The sequence below is a fragment of the Typopeltis vanoorti genome, chromosome 2 (genome assembly GCF_054136105.1).
Source record: "Typopeltis vanoorti isolate ZY-2024b chromosome 2, IOZ_Tvanoo_1.0, whole genome shotgun sequence".
NCBI classification, from domain to species: domain Eukaryota; kingdom Metazoa; phylum Arthropoda; class Arachnida; order Uropygi; family Thelyphonidae; genus Typopeltis; species Typopeltis vanoorti.
The window spans coordinates 88,607,079-88,632,567 of record NC_143550.1 but is presented as its reverse complement, the minus strand read 5'-3'; the positions used below and the strand labels follow the sequence as shown (position 1 = coordinate 88,632,567).

Genomic DNA, 25,489 nt, shown 5'->3' with positions numbered 1-25,489 from the left:
CCATAACTCTAGAGGCCTATCTAGGTGGAAGGCATTTTCGGGTGTTCATAGGAAGCCCAAGATGTAAATTGAGATCTCTGAGGATTAATGTTTCCCAAATTTTGGGAAGTTTCTTGCAACTTGAAATAAAATATTGGAATCATTAAAAATAGTTTTTAATCTTTCCTAGTGCTGTTAATACTCAATTAAACCTCCAACATGATGATGTCCACCCAGCATTTAAGCCTTAACAGAAGGAAACATGTATATAGGAATGCTATATTTAAAAATATTTAATGAATGATAATAATATTATTACTATTATAATTATTATTAAGAGAGACCTCCAGGGAGTCAGAATCATCAAGGGAGGACACATACTACACAAGCCAGGTGTCATACTACTTCTTGAATTCATTCACACTGCTTGCAAACACAACCTCCAATGGCAATACATTCCAATCGTGCACCACTCTATGAGAGAAAAATCTAGATCTCACCCCTTTCTTGACAACATTCATTCTCAGCTTCCAAGGATATCCTCTCATCCTTTCCCTACCCCTCAGTAAAATGAAAAATTCAATCAACTGAAATCCTGTATGATCCTTTCAGAAGTTTGTAAGTTTGTAAATCACATCACCACCCTTTCTCCTGTTTGCTAGTGTCTGCAGTCTACAAATTCTCATTCTGTTCATCATCAGCATTCACAATACTCATATCATTTCTATTAGTGTCCTTTGCACTATCTCCACTATATCAGAATCACCACAGAAACCAGGAGACCAGTCCTGTGCAGAATAGTCCAAGTGAGGTCTAATCATGGCCTTGTAAAGAGGCAAAAGAACATCCTTATCTTTACATGTCAAAGTTCATTCATTGCAATTATTCTGAGTTGTATGTGCAATCTTTGCTATATGACCTTTGAACTTCAACTTCCTATCTACCAAAACTCCAAGATCCCTAGGCTGATCAGTTTTATTCTAGCATAATCCCACCAATTTAATATGGCATTAGATATCTAATCACACGAAAGTGCATGACCTTACATTTATTAACAATGAACTGATAACCATTTTCACATGCATACAATTTAAGCCTACTCAAATAATTCTGCAAGTACTGCATATCAGCAGCACTCCTAATTACCCTACCTAACTTTGCATCATCAGCAAATGTATGCTGTCTGTCAAATTCTTCCCAGTATCATTAATGTACAGATTTAATAACAACGGACCAAGGATTGATCCTTACGGTACACCACAGGACACCTTAAATCTTGCAGATTCACATCCCTCCGATATCACTTTTCAGTATCCTCTTATCCACACTAATATTTTATAATCCAATCCCATATTCTCCAATTTATGCATCAGTCTTCCATGTTGAAGCATGTCAAAAGCCTTAACAAAATCCAAATCATGGTGTATTCTTTCCCCTTGTCTAAATGAATGGTAACATTATTATAGAATGAGCAAGTTGTTAAAACAAGACCTACCCATACTAAACTCACTGTTAATTGCAAAGTAGAAAATCTCCAACCTATTTCTGAATGTGAGCCCTAATCAACTTTTCCAAAATCTTCACCACCACTCCTGAGATACCAATTGGCTGATAGTTGGATACATCAGTCTTTGCACCATCCTCGTGCAATGGGATTACCATTCTTTCCAATCCTGCAGAATCTTCCCTGTTCTGAGGCTCAAATTATATAGCCTGGTCAAAGGAATAGCCAGTTCAGTTGAACACTCTTTTAACATCTGTCCTGATACTCCGTAAGTCCTTAATTCTGAATTCTTATTCAATTTGTGCAACAGCTCTAATACCACCTCCTCACACACCTGAGTTTTCAATGTTGCATATGCCATGATAGCTTTTGGCACAGTGGGCACTCAGTTGAACAACCTCTTCTGCACCTATCACCCTCACACCATCTACCAGTAGAATTATTCTTTCATATTCATTCTTTCTTTTACTTGCAGCATAATGATAGAATTCTTTGAGGATGTTTGTAGCTTGCAGAATCAGTTTCTTTTTTACCCAGACTTAGCTTTCTGTACAACAGTTGTGACTCTTCTGGCCTGCTTTGCACATTTTTACTTCATCAATTAGCATTAAATTAGGCTAACATAAAATTTTAAAATTTAAACATTATTTCTGGATTTTTATTTTTATAATTTCATACTCTTGTAGTTCTATTATTTCTTATATCTACTATTGCTGTTTGCATTTGTACTTTGTCATGTCATTTTATGAGCTTTATCTATGGTTCCTGCCAATTCTTTGTGTTCTGTAGTCAATTATCCACCATCTCCTATGTTCTGTTTTAGTACTATTTCTCATTTACTGACGTTAGCTACTTTTATCATCAAAACATAATATTATCCTAGTGATCATATTGGGTATTAGCCTTTCTTTTTATTTATTTATTTTTTTCATGTAGCAGCATGCATTGTACACTGTAAAACTGCAGCAGCCAAAATTCCATATGCTATTGCATGCTAGTTTCATCCTGATGTATCCTTTCCACTCATATTTTTTCTCTCATTTTCCTATAACTTAAAATATTTCGTTGTTTTCATCCAAGTCTTTACAATTGATTAACAATGTGAATTTCATCTAGCTTCTGTCAATATAAACATAAAAAACAATGATAATTTTCATTTTTTTAAAAAATGAAATACAATACAATAGGAAATTATGTATAAGGTAAGAGAATAAAATCATTTTTTCCTTTTGTTTTACTTTCTAATTTTAATGGAAAATGTGAATACATTTTTTATTATATTTCTCGTGGCATTACCCCCAACAGCAGTATTTGAGCTGATGATTTCCAGCAGCCCAGCCATGTTATGCAAAGCTATTCCTCCCCATAAAGACATGGTGACCTCTTTTCACATCTATTGCCATACCAATGCAGATATTACATTTTATTATTATTATGGGCTATCCTCGATATTAGACCATCCTCGATGTGTCTAAGTTCAAAACTTTGTTTTGAACTTAGACACATCGAGGATGGCCCTAAACATCATGTCAAGCATTATCCAACATTTACAGAGTATCTATCATACTTTGTTTTGAACTCATTCACGGTCATGGCACCCACAACAGACTCTGGCAACCTATTCCACTCATTTACCACTCTCCAAGAAAACAATCTAGTTCTAATGCCCTTCCTAACTACACTCTTACTAAGTTTCCAAAGATGGTCCCTAGTTCTCCTGCCAGTTCTGAAAAATTTCCTCTGAATTAATCTTGTAAAAACCCTTCAGTAATTTGTATGTCTTAATCATATCACCCCTTTTCTGCCTATCCACCAGTTTCTGTAACCCACAAATCTTCAACTTGTTCTTGTAAGGTTCATTTCATAGACCTGCTACCATTTTGATCACTTGGAATAGCATAGGTAGAATACATGATTTGCAGAGTCCAACTAGGTTAAGCACTACTTAACAGTGGAATTTTACAACTAGTTCAATGATAAAAGGGCTGCATTTTATTAGTCACTGAAACTTACTAACCATACAAAAAACACTGATGAATATTGCCACAGTGGATAAGTGGCTTCTTCAGGGTGGTCTGTAAAGTAAGATTACAAGTTAAATCTCAATTTTAAAAACCCTCATATCAAACTGTGGCAATACTCGTCAGTGTCAGAGAGAGAGAGAGAGAGAGAGAGAGTGTGTGTGTGGGGGAGAGTCGTTGATGTGTGGCATGTTTCATCAGTCTGTTGGAATCACTTAGAGGTGATTGAAAAGCTGAACCCAGTTATATTGAGAGATCTAATCAGTAATTTCCAGATATCACTTCTTTTTTGAGAAAGCCATGTGAGTGAGTGATGAGTGATTCTTTGATATACCATTAAAGGAATTTTCTTCAAGCTATGGCTTGAAACACAGTCATTTTATCACCAAGTAAAATAAACCTTGAAAAGCTAAAACACTGAAAGTGATTTGCAGGCCATCACATTTTGAGTGTATGCTGAATTTTTTTACACATTCCCTTCAGTCTACGGCATATAAATCCACAAAATTAATAATCCAGATTTATAAATTAACATAAACCATTTTTATTAATAAACAGAATGAAGGCACAAAAATATGTAATGAGTACATGTTGATTACTACATAACAATTCTTTAAAAATAGATAATTCATTATAGTCATGTATTTCAAATTTGTGATATGGCACAGCATTTAAACTTTTTGTTGCATTGTGGAACTTAAAACAAAAATGAAGATTACTTTATTTTCTTTTTAGTATTCTTAAAAGAATAATAAATGCGTGTCTTAGCTGAGTGAAAAATATTCGTAGAATAATAATTACATTGGGAATAAGAGAACAAGGTTTTAATTTTTAATTCTATTCTTTTTCATAATTTCATATATTGAAAAAGGAATCTGTTTCAGATTTGATTGATACGTACTATATTGTTGTTGTTGAGGTTCAGATTTCTCCATATTATATTAAATCATCATCACCATCTGAGCAATCTAGGTATAGGCTTTTTATGTCCCGTTCCTGCTCTGCAGATGAAGTTGATCTTTCCATCTTAATTTTGGATGTCCACAGTCTCTTCTTCCTGCAGGTTTATATTCTAGTGCTAGTTTAGGAATCCTATTGTTATTCATCCTTTCTCTGTGGTGTAGCCAATTTTGCTGGTATTCTTCTATTTGTTGTATGATGTTTTTTGTATCTAATTGTTCTCTTATTTCTGTGTTTTTCTTTTTATCTAATCTAGTGAGTCCCACTAGAAACTTCATCTGTGCTGCTTCCAATCTTTGTCTGTTTCTTTGTTTTAGAATCCAAGTTTCACTTCCAAATTTGAGAGATGTTTTAGAGGTCATATTATGTAATCTTAATTATGTTTCTTTAGTCATTTGTTTTCCAATTTTTTTTTTTTAATCATGCCAATGTGAATCAGTTATATTTCCTAAGTATTTGAATTCTGTAACTTGTTTTATTATTTTAGTGTTAAGCATAATTTGACTTTTTGAATGGCATTTCCACACATTGCCAAAGCTTTTGTTTTTGTTTCAGAGATTCTCGTTTTAAATATTTTTTCTATTTCATTTAGATGGTTAGTTGCAATTTGGAGCATCAGCATTAAAAAGACAAAGACAATGAAAATAGGTAGAATCATTGAAAATGTCAACTGTTTTGTGAATGGGGATCATGTGGAACAAGTAAAACATTTCAACTACTTAGGCACGATTTTTACTGAAGATGGTAAATTAAATATGGAAATAGACAGCAGAATCAACAAAGCTGGTATGGTAGGAAGTCAACTGAATAAATTCATATGGCATAAGAAAGAAATTAGTTGGAACACTAAATTAGCTGTATACAAGACAGTGTTCAAACCAGTTTTAACTTATGGATCTGAGAGCTGGATCAGAAGTAAAACACTTGACCAAAGACTACAGACCACAGATATGAGAGTCCTGAGAAAGATTAGAGGCGTGAACAGATGGCAATGGCAATATCATATTAAAAATGAGAATATTAGGAAAGAACTTGACATTGTCAGCATCCAGGAATGCGTTAGCAGAGCTAATCACAGGTGGTATGGTCACTTAAATGGGCAAGGAAAGATTAGCAAAACAACTGTTCTCTGCCAGGTTGGCAGGAAAACGACCAAGAGGAAGACCAAGATATAGGTGGATTGATACGGTACAAAGTGCCTTAGAGGATAGAAATATAAGATCTGATAATGCTGGAGACTTGATAAGCAACAGACTGATTTGGAGGAAAATTGTAGATAGGAAGTTAATAATGATGTAAATTTTTCATGTAGTACTATCATATCCTGTACACTCCTTGAGGGTACATGTCAGGAATTTGATGATGATGATGATGATGATGAATAAGATATTTATACTATTGCATGGTATTATAATAAGTGTTGTAATTAAGACTTGCACCAAACTTCTATTTAATCAGTTGCATTAACCTTAAATGATGATAGCTGAATTATCAGTTTATGCTATGATTTTGTTAAAAATACCTGCAAATAAAACTAAAATATTAGTAGTATCATACTTACTAAACTAATTTCACTTCCTTGGTATCACTACCATTCAAATACTCTGCTAAGCATAAACAGAGCAAACAGGATTAAATTTAACGAATAAATACTTGAAGTGCACGTTATTTCTTCAAAATATTACCTAAATATATAATCATGCTTAAGTAATACAGGGTCATTTTGAAGCTTAGCATTATAATTAAGCTTCAAAATGATCTTATATTTTTGAATATATTAAAGTTTGAATATATCAACTTGCTCATGGTTCTCTTTCAAGTATCTCTTAAATTGATATATGCAAATATGAGAGATTTGTTATCCATCAAATAACAAACATTTATGTGGATGATTTCAAAGGGATAAATATGAATCCAACTTCTAATAATCTGTAAAATATATATCAAGTAAAGTATATTATGCTGTTAACAAACAAGAATAGGCTCAACATTTTTCACCCAGCGACTTAAAAATCAAATTTTATCTTCGTTAAATTTGCGTCTCTACCCATATCACGCATGTAGTTATAAGTAGTGAATTTATATTACAGGAAATATCCTTCGGCACACATGAAAGGATAATGTTTTCTGCCAGGAAAGTGCATTAAAAATCATAAGTGTGTTAATCTCAACCTGAGCACTTTATTTTTTTTGGTGAGTTACATACAATATGTAATGGTTTTTTAAGTAAAAATTTTATTTTTATAGTAATGGCCACTTAGAGGGCTTTTGCGATATGGTTGAAAATGAAATTAGTGAATTAATTGATGGAGTAATAGATTTAAATGAGGAGGAACTGGTACAATTAATAGATGACGTGAAAAAAATTGCCGGAAAAGTTCTGCCGAAGATTCTGATTGCGATGAATCCATTAAAGAATTCAGTTTAAAGAAATTAGCAGAAAGATTGGACTTGGCAAGAAAGTGAGGAAGTATGGATAATGATCCCTCAATGGAGCGCTCTTCAATGGAAAATTAACGAGACAAATGGATATTTGTTTAGTTCCATATTATGAACTTAATAAAAAATTGCAGCAAAGTGGTAAGCAAGGTCTTATTACTGACTTCTTGATAACTAAATCAGCCGAAGTATGCAATGAGAATTATACAAATCATGTCCAAGAGATTTCAAGTGATGACATCTGGCCACTCATAAATAAAGAACATCTACAAAATGTTTGTTTTGAAGGCAGTGATGATGATTAAAATATGCACTTCATTTTATTTTGCCTAAAACATTTATGCATTATGGGCAATGAAGTTTATATACAATTTGTATTTTTATAAATTTATACTATGAATTTTGTTTCATAGTTGATATGTTTTCTTAACTTACATGAATTACCTCAATTAAATATCCAACAAAAATATTTTTTGTTGGATATGTCATTGTTGTTTATATAATTTAAAAAAAAAAAATCAATTTTGGAACATAACTCTATTTTTTCTGTGATCTGAGTCTCGCATAATGCGATTTATATAACATGCCATTTCTGTGGAATCTAATATTTGCATTATACGAGGATTACCTGTATTTTATTATAAATATAAAGAGTAAAACAATTAAAGCCTGTAAAACTTAACCAGGCTTGCATAAAAATCATTTCTTATATATCTGATTATTAAATCATGCAATCCTACTAAAAAAAAAAATCTATACTTAAGGGACGTTTAATGGTAAAAGGAATTAAACCATCTTTCAGAGTAAAAAGAGAAGTACTTATGTAATGAAACCATCACTTACTATATTTTCTTTATCAGTTATAGAATATTTAAGGCGTGTCTCTAAACCTCTAATTTGGGATTGAATAGTTGTCAAATCAGATTCTTTGCGTGTCTTTTTCATCATTTCTTTAAGCTCTTCAGTTAATTTTTCTTTCCGATATTTTAAATTATGGAGAGCTTTTTCATCCCAACGACGTGCTCGTTTTGCCAAATCTCTAAAATAAAATAACCCAATTAAAAGGAATCGCATTAATAATATTCAGATAATGGTAAATACAACTTGCATACATACAAACGTAATTATGCAAAAGAGGAAACAAAACCGGTGTGATCCAAGAAGTGTATGCATGCTGTGACATTTGTTTCTAGTTGAGAGAGCAAGCTTATAATGTATCCTTTCTCCAACTTATATTTAAAACATAACTTAAGAGTCAGAGATGTCATGTTAAGCAAGAAGGACAAGGTGCATAGTAGATTATGATGGTTAATCAATTATGGCAAATGACTGAAATAAAAACCTCTACTTCTCTGCAAAGAACCAGAAGAGAATAAAGTGAAGTTCGTTGCAGTGCAATTAGAGAAGGAAGAAAAATAAAACAGTGCTTAAATTTCAGCACAAAATAAATATAAACTGATACATTAGCTTGAGAATTCAAACTAATGTAAAGACAACAGTCTAGTGATGACACTGACATCATCTAAAGGGAAGGTGGGAGTAGATGTGCTAATTCTTAAGGAAAGCAAACTACTTTAGCTAGGTGTTGTACTTCATGAGCAGTCTCTCCAATGGACTTACTTTAAATTCTTAATATTTTCAGATTTATTTATTTCATATCCAAACACAAGTGATACAGTAATAAGTAAGTGTAAGTGGTACAACATTATTTACAACAAATTAGGATAGATTACAAATGAGAACAGCTTAAATTTGATAGGTGAATTATACAGGGAATAATAAGTAAAATATGAAAAAAGAAGCTATACATAAGTTATATACAATAAATATGGGCAGATATTTCTCCAGTATCTTGTACAATCAATTGCTCTTTCTGTGCAGGATATAAGGTCCTCTTTTGTGCAAGTGATTGAAAAAAGAGACAAGAAAGAAGCTGTTCCATGGACTTGGTTGTCTCACACTCACAGTTATCTGCTCCAGTGAGGTAGCCCCATTTGATGAGTTTTGTTTGCAGTGTCCTGTTGTTCGAAGTCTGTTGAGGCTTTTCCAAGTATTCGAGTCCAAGTGGGCACTACAGGAAGATGTTCGGCTGTTGGAATACCTGTATTATTCTCAGGGTATAGTGAAAGCCATTGCTGAAGTCTTGTCTCTGGAGGGTTTATAGGTGGTTCAACAATTGCTAGGAAGCTATGTCGGGATCTTAGTCTTTGGGGCACTATGGTCTGGCCAAACAGTGGGTGGCATTAATCATTCATTTGTCTGCATCTTTCACCAGCTGAGAATACAGATCTTCGAATTGAAGAGGGGGGGGGGGGGGAAGAGATGCAATACAAGCCAAAGTATACAGGTCTTTTAGTGGTGTTGGTTTCAGGTATCCTATAATTAAGTGGCAGCTTTCATACAATGCTGGGTCCAGTTTTTCAGCATGGCAGGATCTGGAGCATACCAGGCAGGCACATTCAGCAGAAGAATAGCAAAGGGCCAAAGCAAAAGATCTCAGTATGCTAGGGGTCTCCTCCAAATGGGGGTGCAGATCCTAGCACACTGAGATCTGCCAAGGCAGAAGATCTCAGTGTGCTAAGTAACCTTTCTTAGTATGTTGTTTCTTGCATTCACTTTTGCCTTCGTTTTTTCTATATGTGCTTTATATGAAAGGGTGCGATCGAGTCACACCGAGATAGACTGGGTTCCAGGAATGTTCTAAATCAGACACTTCCCAAGAAATCTGTAACTTCCTATTAGCTTCCTTATTGTTAAGGTGGAAAAGGACAGTCTGGGTTTTCAAGGGGTTTGGTTTTAATTGATTGCTGGTAGACTATTTAAGGCAAGTGATAGAGTAGTTCACAATGGACATGAAATTTTTTGATTGAGTAGCTATGGCAAGGTCATCAGCATAGATAAAATATCTAGTTCCTGGAAAGATCGGGAGATCATTGACATAAATATTGAAAAGTAATGGTCATAACACACTTCCCTGGGGGAGGCCATTTTTGGGGGATACCAGTGGCTCTTTCTACCCCCTCCCCCAGGTCCACAAAAAAAGTATGTTTTCCAAGAGTGATTGGATCAGGAGAACAAGGTGATAGTCTCTAGTTATTCTGTATATTTTATTTCTGAGTTTGAGATGATTTATGGTATCATATGCTGCAGTTAGGTCTACAAAGACTGCAAATATTTGCAGATGAACATTAAGTATGCATTCATCTGTGAAATGGATAAAGAATTAAAAGAGATATTAAAAATTTGCCTGAATAAAAGATTTCTTAAATTCTCTGAAGGTAGATATCAGAATTTATTAACACCAACTATAAGGCTCAATGTAATATGACCATCATTGATGCTCAATGATGCAGTATTCAAATATGTCCTTAGAGTTCAAGAAATAAACATGGTGCAAGTGAAATGGATGTGCAATTAAATGTAAGAGATTCTTAAGAAAAAGAAGATGTGGAAGGAATACTGCGTACACAAAGATGATGTCAGTTATTAAAATTATAAGGAGCAGGCAGAAGAGTTAAAGCTATTGTAAAGAAAGGCTGAGTATGAAATGAAACTGGCTCTGCAAGCTAAAAAAAACCAAAAAAAAATTCCATTGTTATGCTGCAAAGTAAAAAAAGAATGAATGTGAAATAATAACTCTGCTGAATGCATATTATATGCAGGTGACAGGTGCAAAAGAGACTGTTCAGCTAATGGATGTCCATTTTGCTAAAATCTATATCAACCTGGTATATGGAACATCGAGTTCATTGCTACCTGTTCACAGGATGAAGAATGCTGGGTGTACAAGGAGGAGGTACTAAAGCTGTTCCACAAACTGAACAAGAATTCGGCAAATAAGGGATGATGAAAATGAACACAAATTCTAAAAGTGTTCAGTTGAACTGGCTGTTCATTTGATCAGGCTATACAATTTGAGTCTCAAAACAGGAAAGATCCCACAGAATCTTCCTTGTTCTGAGATGCAAAGACTGATGTGCTTAACCCTTTAACTGCTGACTTTATATTCTGCTGACATTGTTCCATGTGCTGAATTAATTTTGCAAAAAATTTATAAATAAAATCAATTAAAATTCTTACTGAAGTAAGAAGTCCAGACAGCATCATACATTCTTGATATACACTCGTTCACTCACAAAAATGGCAATAATAGTGTTTTATAAAATTTGCATAATCAAGGGGTGTCCACTTGATTATGCAAATTACACACATTAATTTATGTAGAATCACCAGGATCTTCTTCATCTGAAGTGCACAATTCACTTAATTCGGACAATTTTTCTCCCGATTCATTTGCTGTTAACAATTCATCAATTTGATCATCAGTAAGATAACACGGATATTTACTGGTAGACACCACATTGTGACTTCCCGGAAATCCCCACAGTCACATGGTTTATGCATCGTGCTGCATATTATTATTCGCGACACCTCCAAGGAGTCCGAAGACTCATCGCGGGAGGACACCTACTGTACAACTCCCAGTCTCCACCCGAACCTGTACTACCAATCATCCAAATTAATGCCATCTACTGCCCTCCACCACAACTAGTATTTTTTGTCTGTAAATTGTGCATGGAGAGCAGTAGATAGCATTAATTTAGATGATTGGTAGTAGAGGTTTGGCTGAAAACCCAAATTTCCGGGAGAAAAAACCCTGTTATCTCAGTATGAGATCGGCTAACTCACCTTCGATTAAAAAAAGTCCATATATAAAGATTCCTCCCGGCATGACGAGAATCGAACTTAGGCCTTTTCCAACCGAAGGGCGCAATGTACTGTCGTTCTTCCAATTGCGCTTAATATGATTATTGCACCAGTTCAAATTTTTCTCTTTAGATGTCATACAAGGACAGAAATGGAAGTCAAATAAACTTCAATTGGTTGGCAATAGACGAGGAACCTACCAGCGAAGTTTAAATATCTTATGACGATTCTTTCCATACTAAAAATTGCCTGAATATGGGAGGCGCGCCAACCATTCAAATTGAGTTAACTCAGAAGGTCGCCATTTTTTGCTGCACTCGAGTTAACTCGACCGTAGCAGTTAAAGGGTTAACCATCAATCTATCAGTATCTCAGGAGTGGTGGCGAAGATTCTGGAAAATTTATAAGAGCTCTGATAATAAGCCCATGCAATGAAGAGCATGGGATTACTAAAGGAAAGTCATGTCTGAGCAAATTGTTCACATTTTATAATAATGTTGCTGGTAGGTTTGACAAAGGGAATGGGTACACCATGATAGTTTTGGACCTTGTAAAAGTTTTGACAGGATACAGCATGAAAGACTTGCTGGAGAAAATGGGATTTCATTATAAAGTGTTAGCATGGTTCTGAAGATGGTTGATTCACAGATATCAAAGAGTGATATATGGGGGGATACAAATCTGCAAGATTTACTTGTGACCAGTGGTGTCCCATAGGGATCATTCCTTGGACCATTGTTATTGTCTTCAGATTAATAACATTGGAAAGGATTTCACAAGTGACATACAGCTGTTTGCCGATGATGCAAAGATAGGCAGAGTAATCAGGAATAAGAAATCATTTTGCAAGTACTGATATGCAGTACTTGCAGAATATTTCATTTCAATATTTCTTATATTGCAGTTAAATTTTAGTAAATATATGCACTTTACTGTAATGAGATAATCAATGGCATATTATGTTGGTGGGGTTATGCTTAAGAATCTGATCAAGCTAGGAATCTTGTAGTTTTTGTAGATAGGAAGTTAACATGTCACACACAAGCACACGCATTTAGCAAATATTGTAAATACAACTCAGAGGATAACTGCAATGCTAAAACACATCTTGACATAAAAGAATAAGGAAATAATTTTGCTCCTTTACAAGGCCTGGTAAAGGATCACTTACTTGGATTACTACATGCAGATCTAGGCTCTTGGTTTCCAAGGTGATGTAGATAGAGAGGAGAAGGTGCAAAGTAGAATGTTTCAGATGATACTGGGATGTGGAATACAGTTTATGAGCAGAGATTGAGAATTTATGGAATGCAGACACTAGCAAACAAGAGAAAGAAGAGGGATATAACTGAGACTTACAAACTTTAGAAAGGATCATACAAGATACCATTAGATGATAGAATTTTTCCTTTTATGGAGGATCCAGAGAGGACACACATAGAAGTTGAGAATAATGCAGTCAAGAAAGGGGTGAAAGCTAGATTTTTCTTGTATACTGGTGAATGATTCAAATGGAAAGCCTTTGGAAGTAGTGAGTGCAGGTAGTGTGAATGAATTTAAAAAAATTAATTAATTAAAATAAATTAAAAATAATAATATGTTTTTTTTTTTTTTTTTTTTTTTTTTTTAAATGTTGAGCCCATACACAGGTGGTTGGTCAACCTATAGTACATTAGTACTGTGTATGGGTAGTGGGTTGGGAAAGGAGGAATTTGTTTACATTTGATTTGAATGACTTTAAATTGTATTCCTTTGGAAACACAGCAGGTGGGAGACTGTTCCACAGTGCAGCAGTTGCAGGAAGAGGAAAAGAAACTTGTTCTGTTTGTTCCTAGGTGTACTGTGAAGGGATGTTGCGCAGTAGCTGCACGTGTTTCAATGAGCTTAGTACTGGGGCAGAGGAATTATTGATGTTATTTCAGATGAGCATTTCCCATGGAAATATCTGTAGAATATACATACTGCAGAGACCATACGTCTCTGTGAAAGTGGGGAGAGAGAGTTGACAAGGGATGGATCATTGATAAGTCTAATTGCTCTCCTCTGTATTGAGCTGAGCATTTTGAGACGGCTTTTTGGGGCACTACCCCATATGTGGGAGAGTATTCAATAGCTGGGCGGATTTGTATAATGTTAATAGCTGTTCGGGAGTGAAGTAACGTCTTGAGCGAAAGAGAAATCCTGGTGTTTTTGAGGCTGAGGATGCAATGGTTGTGATATGTTTATGCCAGGAGAGGTTTGATGTGAGGGTGATTCCAAGAAGCGAGATGTCAAACTGTCTGGAAATTTGGGTATTGTCAAAAAGGATACTGGGAAAAAAATAGTTCTTTTTTATGGGAAATAATACAGAGCTGAGTTTTATTGGCATTGAAATTTATGAGGTTATCCAAACCCCATGCTTGGTATCACATTACTGGATCATAAAAGGAATAATTGGATAAGAAATGAAACCAAAATCTTCTACATTACAGAAAGTGTAAAACAAGAAGTGGTAATGGGCCAGGCACAAATTCCAGTGACATGGGGAAGAAAAGCTTCTGACAAACAGTCTTAAAATCATCTTGGATCCAGCAGTGGATCGATGCTAGATGATGACACACACACACACACACACACACGCACACACACAAACTTACAACCATTCACACTTACAACAGATATTCCATTAATACAATAACCAAATACCAACTCACTCCTGCAACACTTGATCCAGGCGGGCAAGGTGTGATTATTGTCTTTAGTATTTAAGAAATACTTTTGTTCAGGCTATTGAAGGTGATAAACCCTCGGAAACTTTTGGAAGGAATATGAATCTTGCGGATGCAGCATGGAGTGAAGGGATAGCAAGGTGTATAAATGGTGTTTGGAAGAAGCTATGGAAAATCTATTCATACATTCACAGAATTCTACAAAGGTAAAGCCTTACAAGAAACAGGTGATGAGATTGAGCTACTTTCTAAAGAGATGATACTTTAGGCAGGCAAAAAAGCAGAAGAAAAAGAAGCTGAGTCCAAAAAAAAAAAAAAAAAAAAAAAAAAAAAAAAAAAAAAGTCTGCAGTGGGAGAGGGGGAAAAAAGAACTGGTAGTGATATTTGCCTCTATTAATAAAACAGTCTGGTTGATCGAAGAATTGCATCCACCATGGAAAGATTAAGCAAAGTAGACAGAATGTGCAAGTTGTAACTGCTTGCTATGTAGAAATTTATGCAGAAAAGAAAAGGAAACCACTACAGTCCAAGTTGGACATAATGCATAAATTTTTAAAAGAAACCCCCACTCCTGTTGTCATATCTCACACTGAGCCTAAACTGTTCACAAGTTATGCCATATATATTATAACTTGTAAATCTGGCAGGAATTACAACAAAGCAAGTATTCTTCACAAAGCTTTATTGTAATTCCTGAATTTAAAGAATTTGTCACGACTACCTAGCTTTGACTGCCTGTTCTAATGAATTGTCCAATTGCTCCATGTGTTTTTCATCTGATTATTTTACTGGTAAGTGCACAGAGGCTGTGTACACGTATGTTTCATGATGTATTACAGAAAAGTACTGGATACAGAAATATTATAATTTATTACTGAGATAAAGAATCAATAGGCTTCACTTCGGCAAAGTAAATTTATTCAAATTAAGTGGATATTGAATCCAACATTATTTCTTTGCCAAATAAGAAACTCAAGAAGATTGAAACTCAAAGATTTTCAATCTTTGAGTTTCTTATTCAGCTAAGAAATAATGTTGGATTCAATATCCACTTAATTTGAATAAATGTTATAAACTGTGCATTGTATTATTTCACTATAAGGAAAGATTAAAATTAGTTTAAAAAATTATAACAAAACACAGACTTACACATTTTAGCAGTCACACATGTTAAATGTAGCATATCATTATGTTTCATGATAACTAATAATTAAGGAATTGACAGCGTACACTAGAAATATAAATTAAATAAACTTTAATATATACTTTCCGATATTTCAGCAAACGTCACGTTGCCATCTTCTTGGGAACTTAATACAAAGACAAGTGCACACAAGTACTACATAACAGCAAATGAGAACCGAAGCTAGGAAGCTAACGTTTTCCTAAAGTTCTGATGTTGCCCCCCTGGCGGACTATATTGGTAGTTCTTGGCCTTTGGGCTGAAGTTCTTCTGATAAATGTTTCCCAAATTTGGGACAGTCTCATGCATCCAAATTTGTTGAGGTTTGGCATGTTCCTAAGGGCTGAGGCTGATTTCATGAATAATCTTTCATATTTGAACTTGCTGCGGTGTATTACTGTAGCTTTCTTCCATCTTATTCTGTGGCGAGTATCCAGAGCGTGGTCTGCAAGCCCAGAGCGACTGTACTGCTGAAAATTGGCATCAATTATCCACTCCACTAAAGACCAACCACTTACCCTAGACCTACCTGGTGTATACCAGGTCCCTTGCAGCTGTAAATTGTCCTACTTTGGCCAAACAGGCAGAACAGCAAATAACAGAATCTCAAAACACAAGGATTACATCTGATTTCACCAGTACAGCCACTCTGGGCTTGCAGACCACGGTCTGGATACTCTCCACAGAATAAGATGGAGGAAAGCCACAGTGATACACCGCACAAGTTCAAATATGAAAGACTAAAACTAAACTGGCCTCGTGAACACACACGGATTACAGTTAAGAATACTGACCCAGCCATGCTGATCCCGAGCCTAGATAAAATTTGGAGGGATTGAGATGGTGTCATACCTTCCAGTAAAAGGGGACTCGCGGCCGTTGTATCATCAGCGAAACTAACTACTAAGTAAATACTAATATACAATAACTCTCATGTTCAGCAAAAAACTTTTAGTGAACGATTTGCTATAGTGAATTTCCTTCAGAGCAATGTTTCATGATTTCTGCTATCATTAGTATTTTTCAGTAGTTTGTTACAGTGAATGATTTCACATTAATGGAAGTTGCTATAGCAAGATTGGTTGGTGGCATTAGTGTTAACTGATATAGTTTATGTAGAAAGAGAGAAATGAAAATATACAAATCTTTGGATGATGGCAAAAAATAATGTCTATTTATTTAACTGTATGTGAAAGTAAAATAAAAGTTTACTTACGTGCTTCCACCGGAAATGAAGCCATTTTTTTGATAATAGGTACCATCCAAAGCAACTGCCTAATTTAAAAAAATAATAATAATAATAATAATAATAAATAAAACAGTTATATATTTTATATTTAAACACAAAATATGATGAATGGATGTCAGTGAGGAACTATGAAAGAACATCTTAAATACAAATGTTGTTCGAGTGTACATTACAAAATGGTCCTATTGCATAAATTACAGATTTTCTCCAAAGCTGTATAACTGAGAGGAGACCTCCACAAAGGAATGTGAAGAACTGACATGGGCTTCTGACCTAATGTCCAACCCTCATCTTCTCATGGTGCACCCTATTAGGTACCTACCTAATTACTGAACAAATAAGGATCAGCTGAAAATTTGGGATTTAGCTAACACCAAATTGTATTCTTATTAGCTTAAATTACAAATAAATTGATCAAAACATGACAGAATTTCATGCTGGCTAGGGGCATTGCCTGGTTAAACAAAGCCTCGTTGTATTCGTCATGGAACCAGGGCAAACAGCGAGAAGTCAGATACTGGCACAAATCCTGAAATACACCCCAACTCAACATTACCAGGGTTCAAGATTGGCACTATCATTATAAGAAGCCTGAATGACAAAGAAATGGAGCTGGCTAAGGAATTGGATAAGTACTAGATCAATATAACAGGGGAGACTGAAACAAAAAAGACAAAAACTGGTGAGATCTTTATTCTTGTTGAGAGGCTTATACGGTTAGACATGATAACTAATATTTAAGGAATTGACAGCGTATACTAGATATATAGATTAAATAAACTTTAATATATACTTTCCGATATTTCGGCGAACGTCACGTTGCCATCTTCTTGGGAACTTACTAAAAAGACACGTGCACACAAGTACTAATAACAGCAAATGAGACTGAAGCTAGGAAGCTAGCATTTTTATAAAGTCCTGATGGTGCCCCCTGGCGGGCTATATTGGTAGTTCTTGGCCTTTGGGCTGAAGTTCTTCTGATAAAAGTTTCCCAAATTCGGGGCAGTCTCATGCAAATTTGTTGAGGTTTGGCATGTTCCTAAGGGCCGAGGCTGATTCCATGAATAGTCTTTCATACTTGAACTTGCTGTGGTGTATTACTGTGGCTTTCTTCCATCTTATTCTGTGGCGAGTATCCAGAGCGTGGTCTGCAAGCCCAGAGTGGCTGTACTGGTGAAATCGGATGTAATCCTTGTGTTTTGAGATTCTGATATTTGCTGTCCTGCCTGTTTGGCCAAAGAAGGACAGTTCACAGCTGCAAGGGACCTGGTATACACCAGGTAAGTCTAGGGGAAATGGTTGGTCTTTGGTGGAGCGGATAAGGGATGCCAGTTTTCTATGTGGTCTGCAAGAAGTGGTCAAGTCATGTTTTTTTAAGATTTTATTGATTTTTTCCGAGGTGCCTCGGATGTAGGGAATGCTGATGGATTTAGAGTAATCTTTTTTGTGAAGGGGAGGTGGTGGTGGGTTGTGGATAACTGGGTTAAGTATTTTTTGGATTTTTTGGAGGGGGTAGCCGTTGGCTGAGAAAGTATCACGGATGTGATTTAGTTCAGTGGTTAGGGCTTGATCATTAGAACAGATTATTTTTGCCCTGTTGAATAATGTTTTAATAACTCCATATTGTTGTGAGGGGGGGGGGGGGGGGATTGTTGGTGAATGTATCTGCCTGTATGGGTGGGTTTTCTATAAACTGAGAAAACCAAGGTTCCATCAGGTTGGCGGGTGACTACTGTGTCTAGGAAGGGGAGGTTATTGTTTTCCTCTTTTTCCAGGGTGAATTTGATTCTAGGGTGTTGGTTGTTTAAGTGTGTTAGGAAGGAGAGGAGTGAATTCGGGCCATGTGGCCAAATAGCGAACACGTCATCAACGTAGCGAAGCCATATGGTAGGTTTTTGTGGGGCTGAGTTTAGGGCTTTCTCTTCAAACGTCTCCATGAAGAAGTTGGCCAAGGGTGGGGAAAGTGGTGAATCCATGGCTGTCCCCTCTATCTGTTTGTAGAATTTTTCCTGCCAAACGAAATAGCCTGAGTTCATTGTAAACTGAAATAGGGCTGAGATATCGGGAGGAAATTTAGCTTGGATTAGCTCTAAGGTTTCTTTGAGGGGGACATTCATGAATAGGGAGGAGACATCAAACCTGAGCAGTGTCCCTGGTGCAGGACACCAGAGTGTACAGAGGATTTGAAATTGGAAGTGATCACTATTTAGTCTTGAGCAGGATAAAATTGAATTTCATATTGAAAAGAATAACATGTAAGAAAGTTTTAAAGCGAATAAAAGTTAAGCAGCTCTCAGATGTGAACTGTAGACTAAAATACACAAACATTATTCAAGAAAAAATGAAAGAGTTTGAGAACAGGAACCAAATCTTGGAGATTCAGTGGCAAGCCCTGAAGAAAACATTGATTGATTCAACCCGAGAGGCATGTGGTGAGGTTGTCTGCAAGGATAGAAAAATCAGAACTCCATGGTGGATACAGGAAGTTAGAGAGGCAGTGAAGGAAAAGATGAAAGCACATCAAAAGTTCCTTGCAAATAAGCCAGGTTGTGCTCTTAGAGACAAATGTAAGAAAGATAAACACCATGTAAAACTAGCTAAACAAAAATCATGGGAAGACTTGGGCAAGAACACAGAAAATAAAATAAGAAGAAAGTGTAAAGGGAAATAAAGATGATAAAGGTGACATAAAAACTGGAGAAAAAGATATGCTTGATGTATGGAGCAATTATTTTGAAAAATTGCTAAATGAAACAAGCAGTGAGAGCACAGTAGTAAAAAATACTCAACAGGCATGCAATCAGGAATACATATCCATACTTGAAGTGGATAAAGCCATCAAAAGCATGAAATGTGGAAAGGCAGCAGGAATAGATGATATTCGACCAGAAATGCCCAAGTATGGAGGTATAAAAGTCTTGCAGTGGTTGCACTGCATAGTTCAGAAAGCCTGGGCATAGCAACGAATTCCAGATAAATGGAGTAGAGCTCTCACAGTATCCATTGTTGGATCCTACTTCTTCTAAATCTTTACCTTGGATCTGACATGTTAATCACTATGATGTTCTTAAACAACTGATAAGTTGTAAGTTGATTTCTAATTCAAATATAGAGAAAATTTATATTTTAAGACTGCACCACTCTATATCTGAATTAGTTCAAGAACTGAAGAAAAATCAGCTCAACTATTTCTCCTTTTAGGTGTTAATATTGTATATACTGGCCGAGTATATTTAACTTACTTATTTTACCCGCTTTGGTTCGAATATTTTATGAATGGTGCAGTAAAAGTGATTCAGGCAAAATACAACTTTAGATAAACAAAAACAAACATTTAATTTTAAAATCACAAATTTTACACTTAGGATATCAAATCACTCTTCTTTTTCTTCTTCTACGCGTTATTCCCGCTTCCTATGCAGGGTCCGCGTGTTACTTAGATGCGACTTCTTCTTGTTAGTACTACTCCCAACCGACCCGTCGCCTGGCCTGCCGCTGGGGGGGATATATTTTTTTGAATGTAGAGGCATATGTTCACGGGACCGGTTTGCCTGCTTGCGGGATGAAAAACGCCAGATAAACTGGCGGAAAAAACCCTACTGACCGCGCCGAAGACTGGCTAACTTGGCTATGTCTGAGGAATATCCTCAAATTCCACACGTCTACAACGGGAATCGAACCTGGGACACTCCTTCCCCAGGCATATGGTTGCGAAGCGCAAAGCCACTAGGCTAACTGCGCGGTCACTTAGGATCAAATCACTAATTAAGTTATTATAAACACTTCAGCCTTTCTGATAATACTGTCATACAAACTCAGACAATGGTAAACTTGTTATCTCTAATACAGTCTTCTCACAGTTCTTTAATTTCCAAATACGACAAAAATTGCAGTAACACTTCTTCACAAACAAACACTTTTAAATTTACACTTCAGCTAATTTCCAAAATAGTTACTGCTAGTATAGGGAAATTGTAGGATGAAACTCGCACACTTCTCTGTATAGGAATATTAATAGTTGGAATAATCTTACCGATAATCTTCTGTCTTCATCTACTTACACATTTACACTTTTTACAACTGTAAACACTTTAAACAGTAAACAGCACTCATTAAATAAATTCTTCTAAGCAATAACTGAATTAATCATCCGTCACAATACACATAAACGTTGTTGCATAAAGTACTACTGATCACTCATGAAATAAGGCAATACACAATAATTCCTTAACTTTAGGTTTTATATGCACGGTTGTTCATTCCTCCAGCATTCGATCAATTCTTTAGGCACTATAATTCTAAGCACAGCTAACAGTAAACTTCAATTTTACAGCCTCTACTATTCTAGTAACTCCGTGCTTTGTTTCAAGATTCTGTGTGTCCTTGACATGTCGGCCCTGAAATTAAATCTCAACTCAAATATCGCTAGTCTATTTAGTAGTCACTCAGCTGTCTTCGTAGCTATAATTGTAATTCTACAATTTATTAGCTAACCGCCTCTCGACTAGTAGACTTTATTAGCTGCTTGAGTGACTTGCCGACTCGCTATTATCGCGCTGTAATTCCCGAATGCCAAATGATCCTATTCCAACCTAATGACAATCCTCTCTCTTATAAATCTCTAATGCCCTCCCTTTTCCAGCGTTCCTCGCTTTTTATATCCGTTTTTCCCGCCTAAATTCTTCTTGTGATCTCTTTAACTAATTCCTTTTTAGTAAACTTTCAGCTTTCTCCCCACATTCTGTTCCAAAAACGTGCTCGTTCACGTCTCCATGACAACCAAACAAAATATAATAAAATTGAGGTATTGCATAATGCTAAACTTCTACAAAAATGTAAATATTCTTTATTTATTCCTATTTAGGAATAAATAAAGAATATTTACATTTCAATTAATGCGCAATTAAATTATCAAATACAAGTTCTTATAATATTAACATAATAATAATTTAAATAGCTTAATAATATTTAATACAGTCTTTTCATTATTAATACATATATCTTTGATTAAATAATTAAATATTAAATAAGGTTAAAGGTAGTTATATGAATATTAAATTATAAACAAGCGAATTACATTAAATAATATTTACAAGTCTAGCCTATGTGATGGAAGATCATGTTGGATTATGAAACAAATGATTACTCCAATCTCTATATAATCAGAATCCAACACCATATAGAAAAACAGAAATAAAACTAAATTACATGAGAATTACAGAGGTATTTACCTACTGAGTGTTCCTGGTAAGATTTATGCAAGTATAAATCTTACCAGTATATGCAAATATAAATCTTGAGAAATGTTTGAAAAGGATTGTAGAAAGGAAGCTTGGTGAAGCTGGATTCAGACTTAAGAGAAGTTCAGATTTTCACTTTATGACAAATAGTTGAGAAATCGTGAGAATATAAAAAAGATCTGTGTTTAAGTTTTGCAGACCTGCAAAAGGCATATGACAAAGTGTCAAGAGAAAAGCTATTCAAAGCGGTACAGTTATATGGTGCCAATGGGGCATTATATCAAACAATACTTAGTGTTTATTTGAGTTGTAAGTCATTAGTTAGAATTGAAGGAAGTACAGGAAGTTGGTTTAATGTTAAATCTGGTGAGAGACAAGTATGTACATTATCCCCCACTGTTATTCACTATCTATATAGATCACATTATGAAGAAAAGCAGTATTAAACCTGGTATCAAAATTAGAGATGTTAATCTCAAATTTTATCTGTCAGCATTAAGTCCGTTTCTGTTTAATTAACATTGTGATATAGGTGGTGACAGAGGAGGCGAGACAAGATGCGCCTTGGACAGTGTTGTATGCAGATGACATCTTGCTGTGTGCAGATTCAAGAGAAGAAGCGGGAACTAAACTGGAAAGATGGAAAAAAGTACTGGAAGAGAGAGGTATGAGACTGAGCAGAAGTGAGACAGGATATATGTGTTGCACAGTGGGCGGCAGCCAGGAGACAGATCTGGAGCTGGAAGGAAATATCATCAGGAAGGTGAGGGACTTTAGATACTTAGGTTCAATAGTGGAAGGAGATGGAGGAACTGAGAAGGAAGTGGGATGCAGGATACAAGCGGGTTGGAGGAAATGGAGGGAGATGGCTGGAGTGTTATGCGATAAGAGAGTGCCGATCAATCTGAAAGGCACAATCTATAGGACAGTAGTGAGGTCAGCTATGACGTATGCTATAGAAACTGTGGCCCTGAGGAAAAATAACATCAGCAGGATGGAAGTAGCAGAGATGAGAATGCTTAGGTGGATGTGCGGTGTGACCAGAAAGGATCGTCTGAGAAATGACTATGTGAGGGGAACAGTGAAAGTTACGAACTTAGGAGCGAAGATACAGGAGGCACGGCTGAGATAGTTTGGTCATGTGATGAGGAGGGAGGCTGAATGTGTGGGAAGAAGGGTCATGCAGATGGATGTGCAAGGAAGGAGGAAGCATGGGCAGCCAAAGAAGAGATGGAGGGAGCTGGTAGAAGAGGACTTAAGGATGAAGAACTTGGATGTGGTGACAGCTCAAGACAGGAAGGTGTGGAGGAGACTCATCATCAACAGTGACCCGACTTAAGTGGGAGAAGCTGCAGAAGAAAAGAAGAAGAATCTCAGCACTTTACTTTATGCAGATGACATTATACTTTTAAATAAATCCAGTACAAGTGTGCAAGATTCCCTTACTAATTGAATAACTGTTTTAATAAACTTGGTATGAAAATCAGCAATCATCATCATCATCATGTGTATCAAGGATATAGGCCTAGCATGGCCTGTTCCGGCCTTAGAAGTTATCGTTGAATCGTTTAAGAGGACGTCCTGGTTTTCTTTTTCCTAATGGGTTGTACTTTAAGGCTTGTTTTGGTAATCTTTCTGTTTTCATTCTTTGAACGTGTTCCATCCATTTATGTTTATATTTTTTAATTTTTTATATTACTGGTTCTTAGTTTAATTTAATTCTTTCATAATTTCTTCGTTTCTTTTGTGATCAAGTAGTGTATACTTTGCAGTTTTTCTCATAAACTTCATTTCTGCTGTTATTAATCTTTGCTTGTCTTTTTGTTTTATTGTCCAGATTTTGCTTCCATACGTTAAGACTGGTAGGGCTAATGTATTATATACTTTTAGTCTGGTTTGTTTTTGAACTAGGTTTGGTTTAAATATAGAGTTAATTACACCTGTTATTTTTAAATATTTTGCAATTTTTAGGTTTATATCTTTTTCATATGTGATCATACACACTAGGTAGTTATGTGAATTCACCTGTTCTAAGATCTTGTTATCTATTACTATTTTAGTCCTTGCCAGATGTTGTCCTTTAAAGGCCATAGTTTTTGATTTTTCCGTTGATATTATCATACTATAATCTTTGGCTATCTTATTTATATCAAAAATAGCTTTCTGTAAGTTATCTTCAGAATTTCTAATTATTATTTGGTTGTCGGCAAAGAGGAGAGTGTTTAAGTTTACTGTAGGAGAAAGTTTAATTCCTTAATGTAAATTTTTATTCCATTTTATTATTATTTCATTTAAGTAGATATTAAAAAGAGTTGCTGAGAGGGGACATCCCTGTCGGACCCCTTGGTTTATCTCTCTCATATATGATAGCTCATGATTTAATCTTATTTGTATGTGATTATTTTCATATATACTTGTGATAGCTTTTAGGATATTATTTGGTATTGTTCTTTCTTTTAATATGTTAAATAATATGTTTCTTTTAACTTTGTCAAATGCTTTTTCAAAGTCAATAAATGCAATATGTGTTTCTAAATTGTATTCCTTCTTTTCTCTATTATTAATTTTAGGCAAAAGACCAGGTCTCTACATGATCATCCTTTTCTAAATCCATTCTTTACTTCTAAAATAGAGTTTTCGGAATATTTCATTAGTTTGCTATTTAAGATTCTGCTATATATTTTGTAACAGGAATTTAGTATACTGATACCTCTATAGTTTTTCGGGTTATCTCTATTACCTTTTTTAAAGATAGAAATCACAATTGCTTTTTTCTAATCTATTGGGAGGGGGGGGGGATACCAGTTGAATAAATTTTATTTAAAAATAATAATAGTCTTTATTTGAATCTTGTATACTTTTAGTATGGTTCGTTTTTGAACTAGGTTTGGTTTAAATATAGAGTTAATTACACCTGTTATTTTTAAATATTTTGCAATTTTTATGTTTATATCTTTTTCATTTTGAATCTTTGAAAATCAGCAATAACGAGACAAAGACAATGAAACAGGCAGAAACCTCAAAAATATCAATTGCATTCTGAATGGAGAACCTATAGAACAAGTAAAACATTTCAGTTACTTAGCACAATTTTTAGTGAAGACAGTAAATTAAATATGGAAATAGATAATAGGCTCAACAAAGCCAGTATGGTCGGAAGTCAACTGAATAAATTTAAATGGAATAAGAGAGAAATTAGTTAAAACACTAAATGAGCTGTATAGAAGACAGTGTTCAAACCAATTTTAACTTATGGATCCGTGAGCTGGGTTACGAATAAAACCCTTGATCAAAGACTAGAGACCACAGATAGGGTCCTGAGAAAGATTAGGGGTGTGAATGGCATTGATGGCAATATAATATTAAAAACGAAGCTATTAGGAAAGAACCTGACATTGTTAGCATCCAGAAATGCGTTAGCAGAGCTAATCTCAGGTGATATGGTCACTTAAACAGAATGGGAGAGGGAAGGTTAGCAAAACAAGTGTTTTCTGTCAGG

General features: G+C 35.3%; 1 protein-coding gene across 1 annotated transcript in view; it reads right to left on the bottom strand.

Moving 5' to 3' along the window:
• Nucleotides 1-25,489, bottom strand: part of SMC1 (structural maintenance of chromosomes 1) — a 551,991-nt gene that overhangs the window by 267,249 nt on the left and 259,253 nt on the right. The window contains exons 14-15 of the mRNA XM_090412308.1: nt 16,718-16,776; nt 7,747-7,942 (exon numbers count right to left, since the gene is read on the bottom strand). Coding sequence (XP_090268434.1) covers nt 7,747-7,942; nt 16,718-16,776 — 255 coding nt within the window. The remainder of the gene's footprint in view (nt 1-7,746; nt 7,943-16,717; nt 16,777-25,489) is intronic.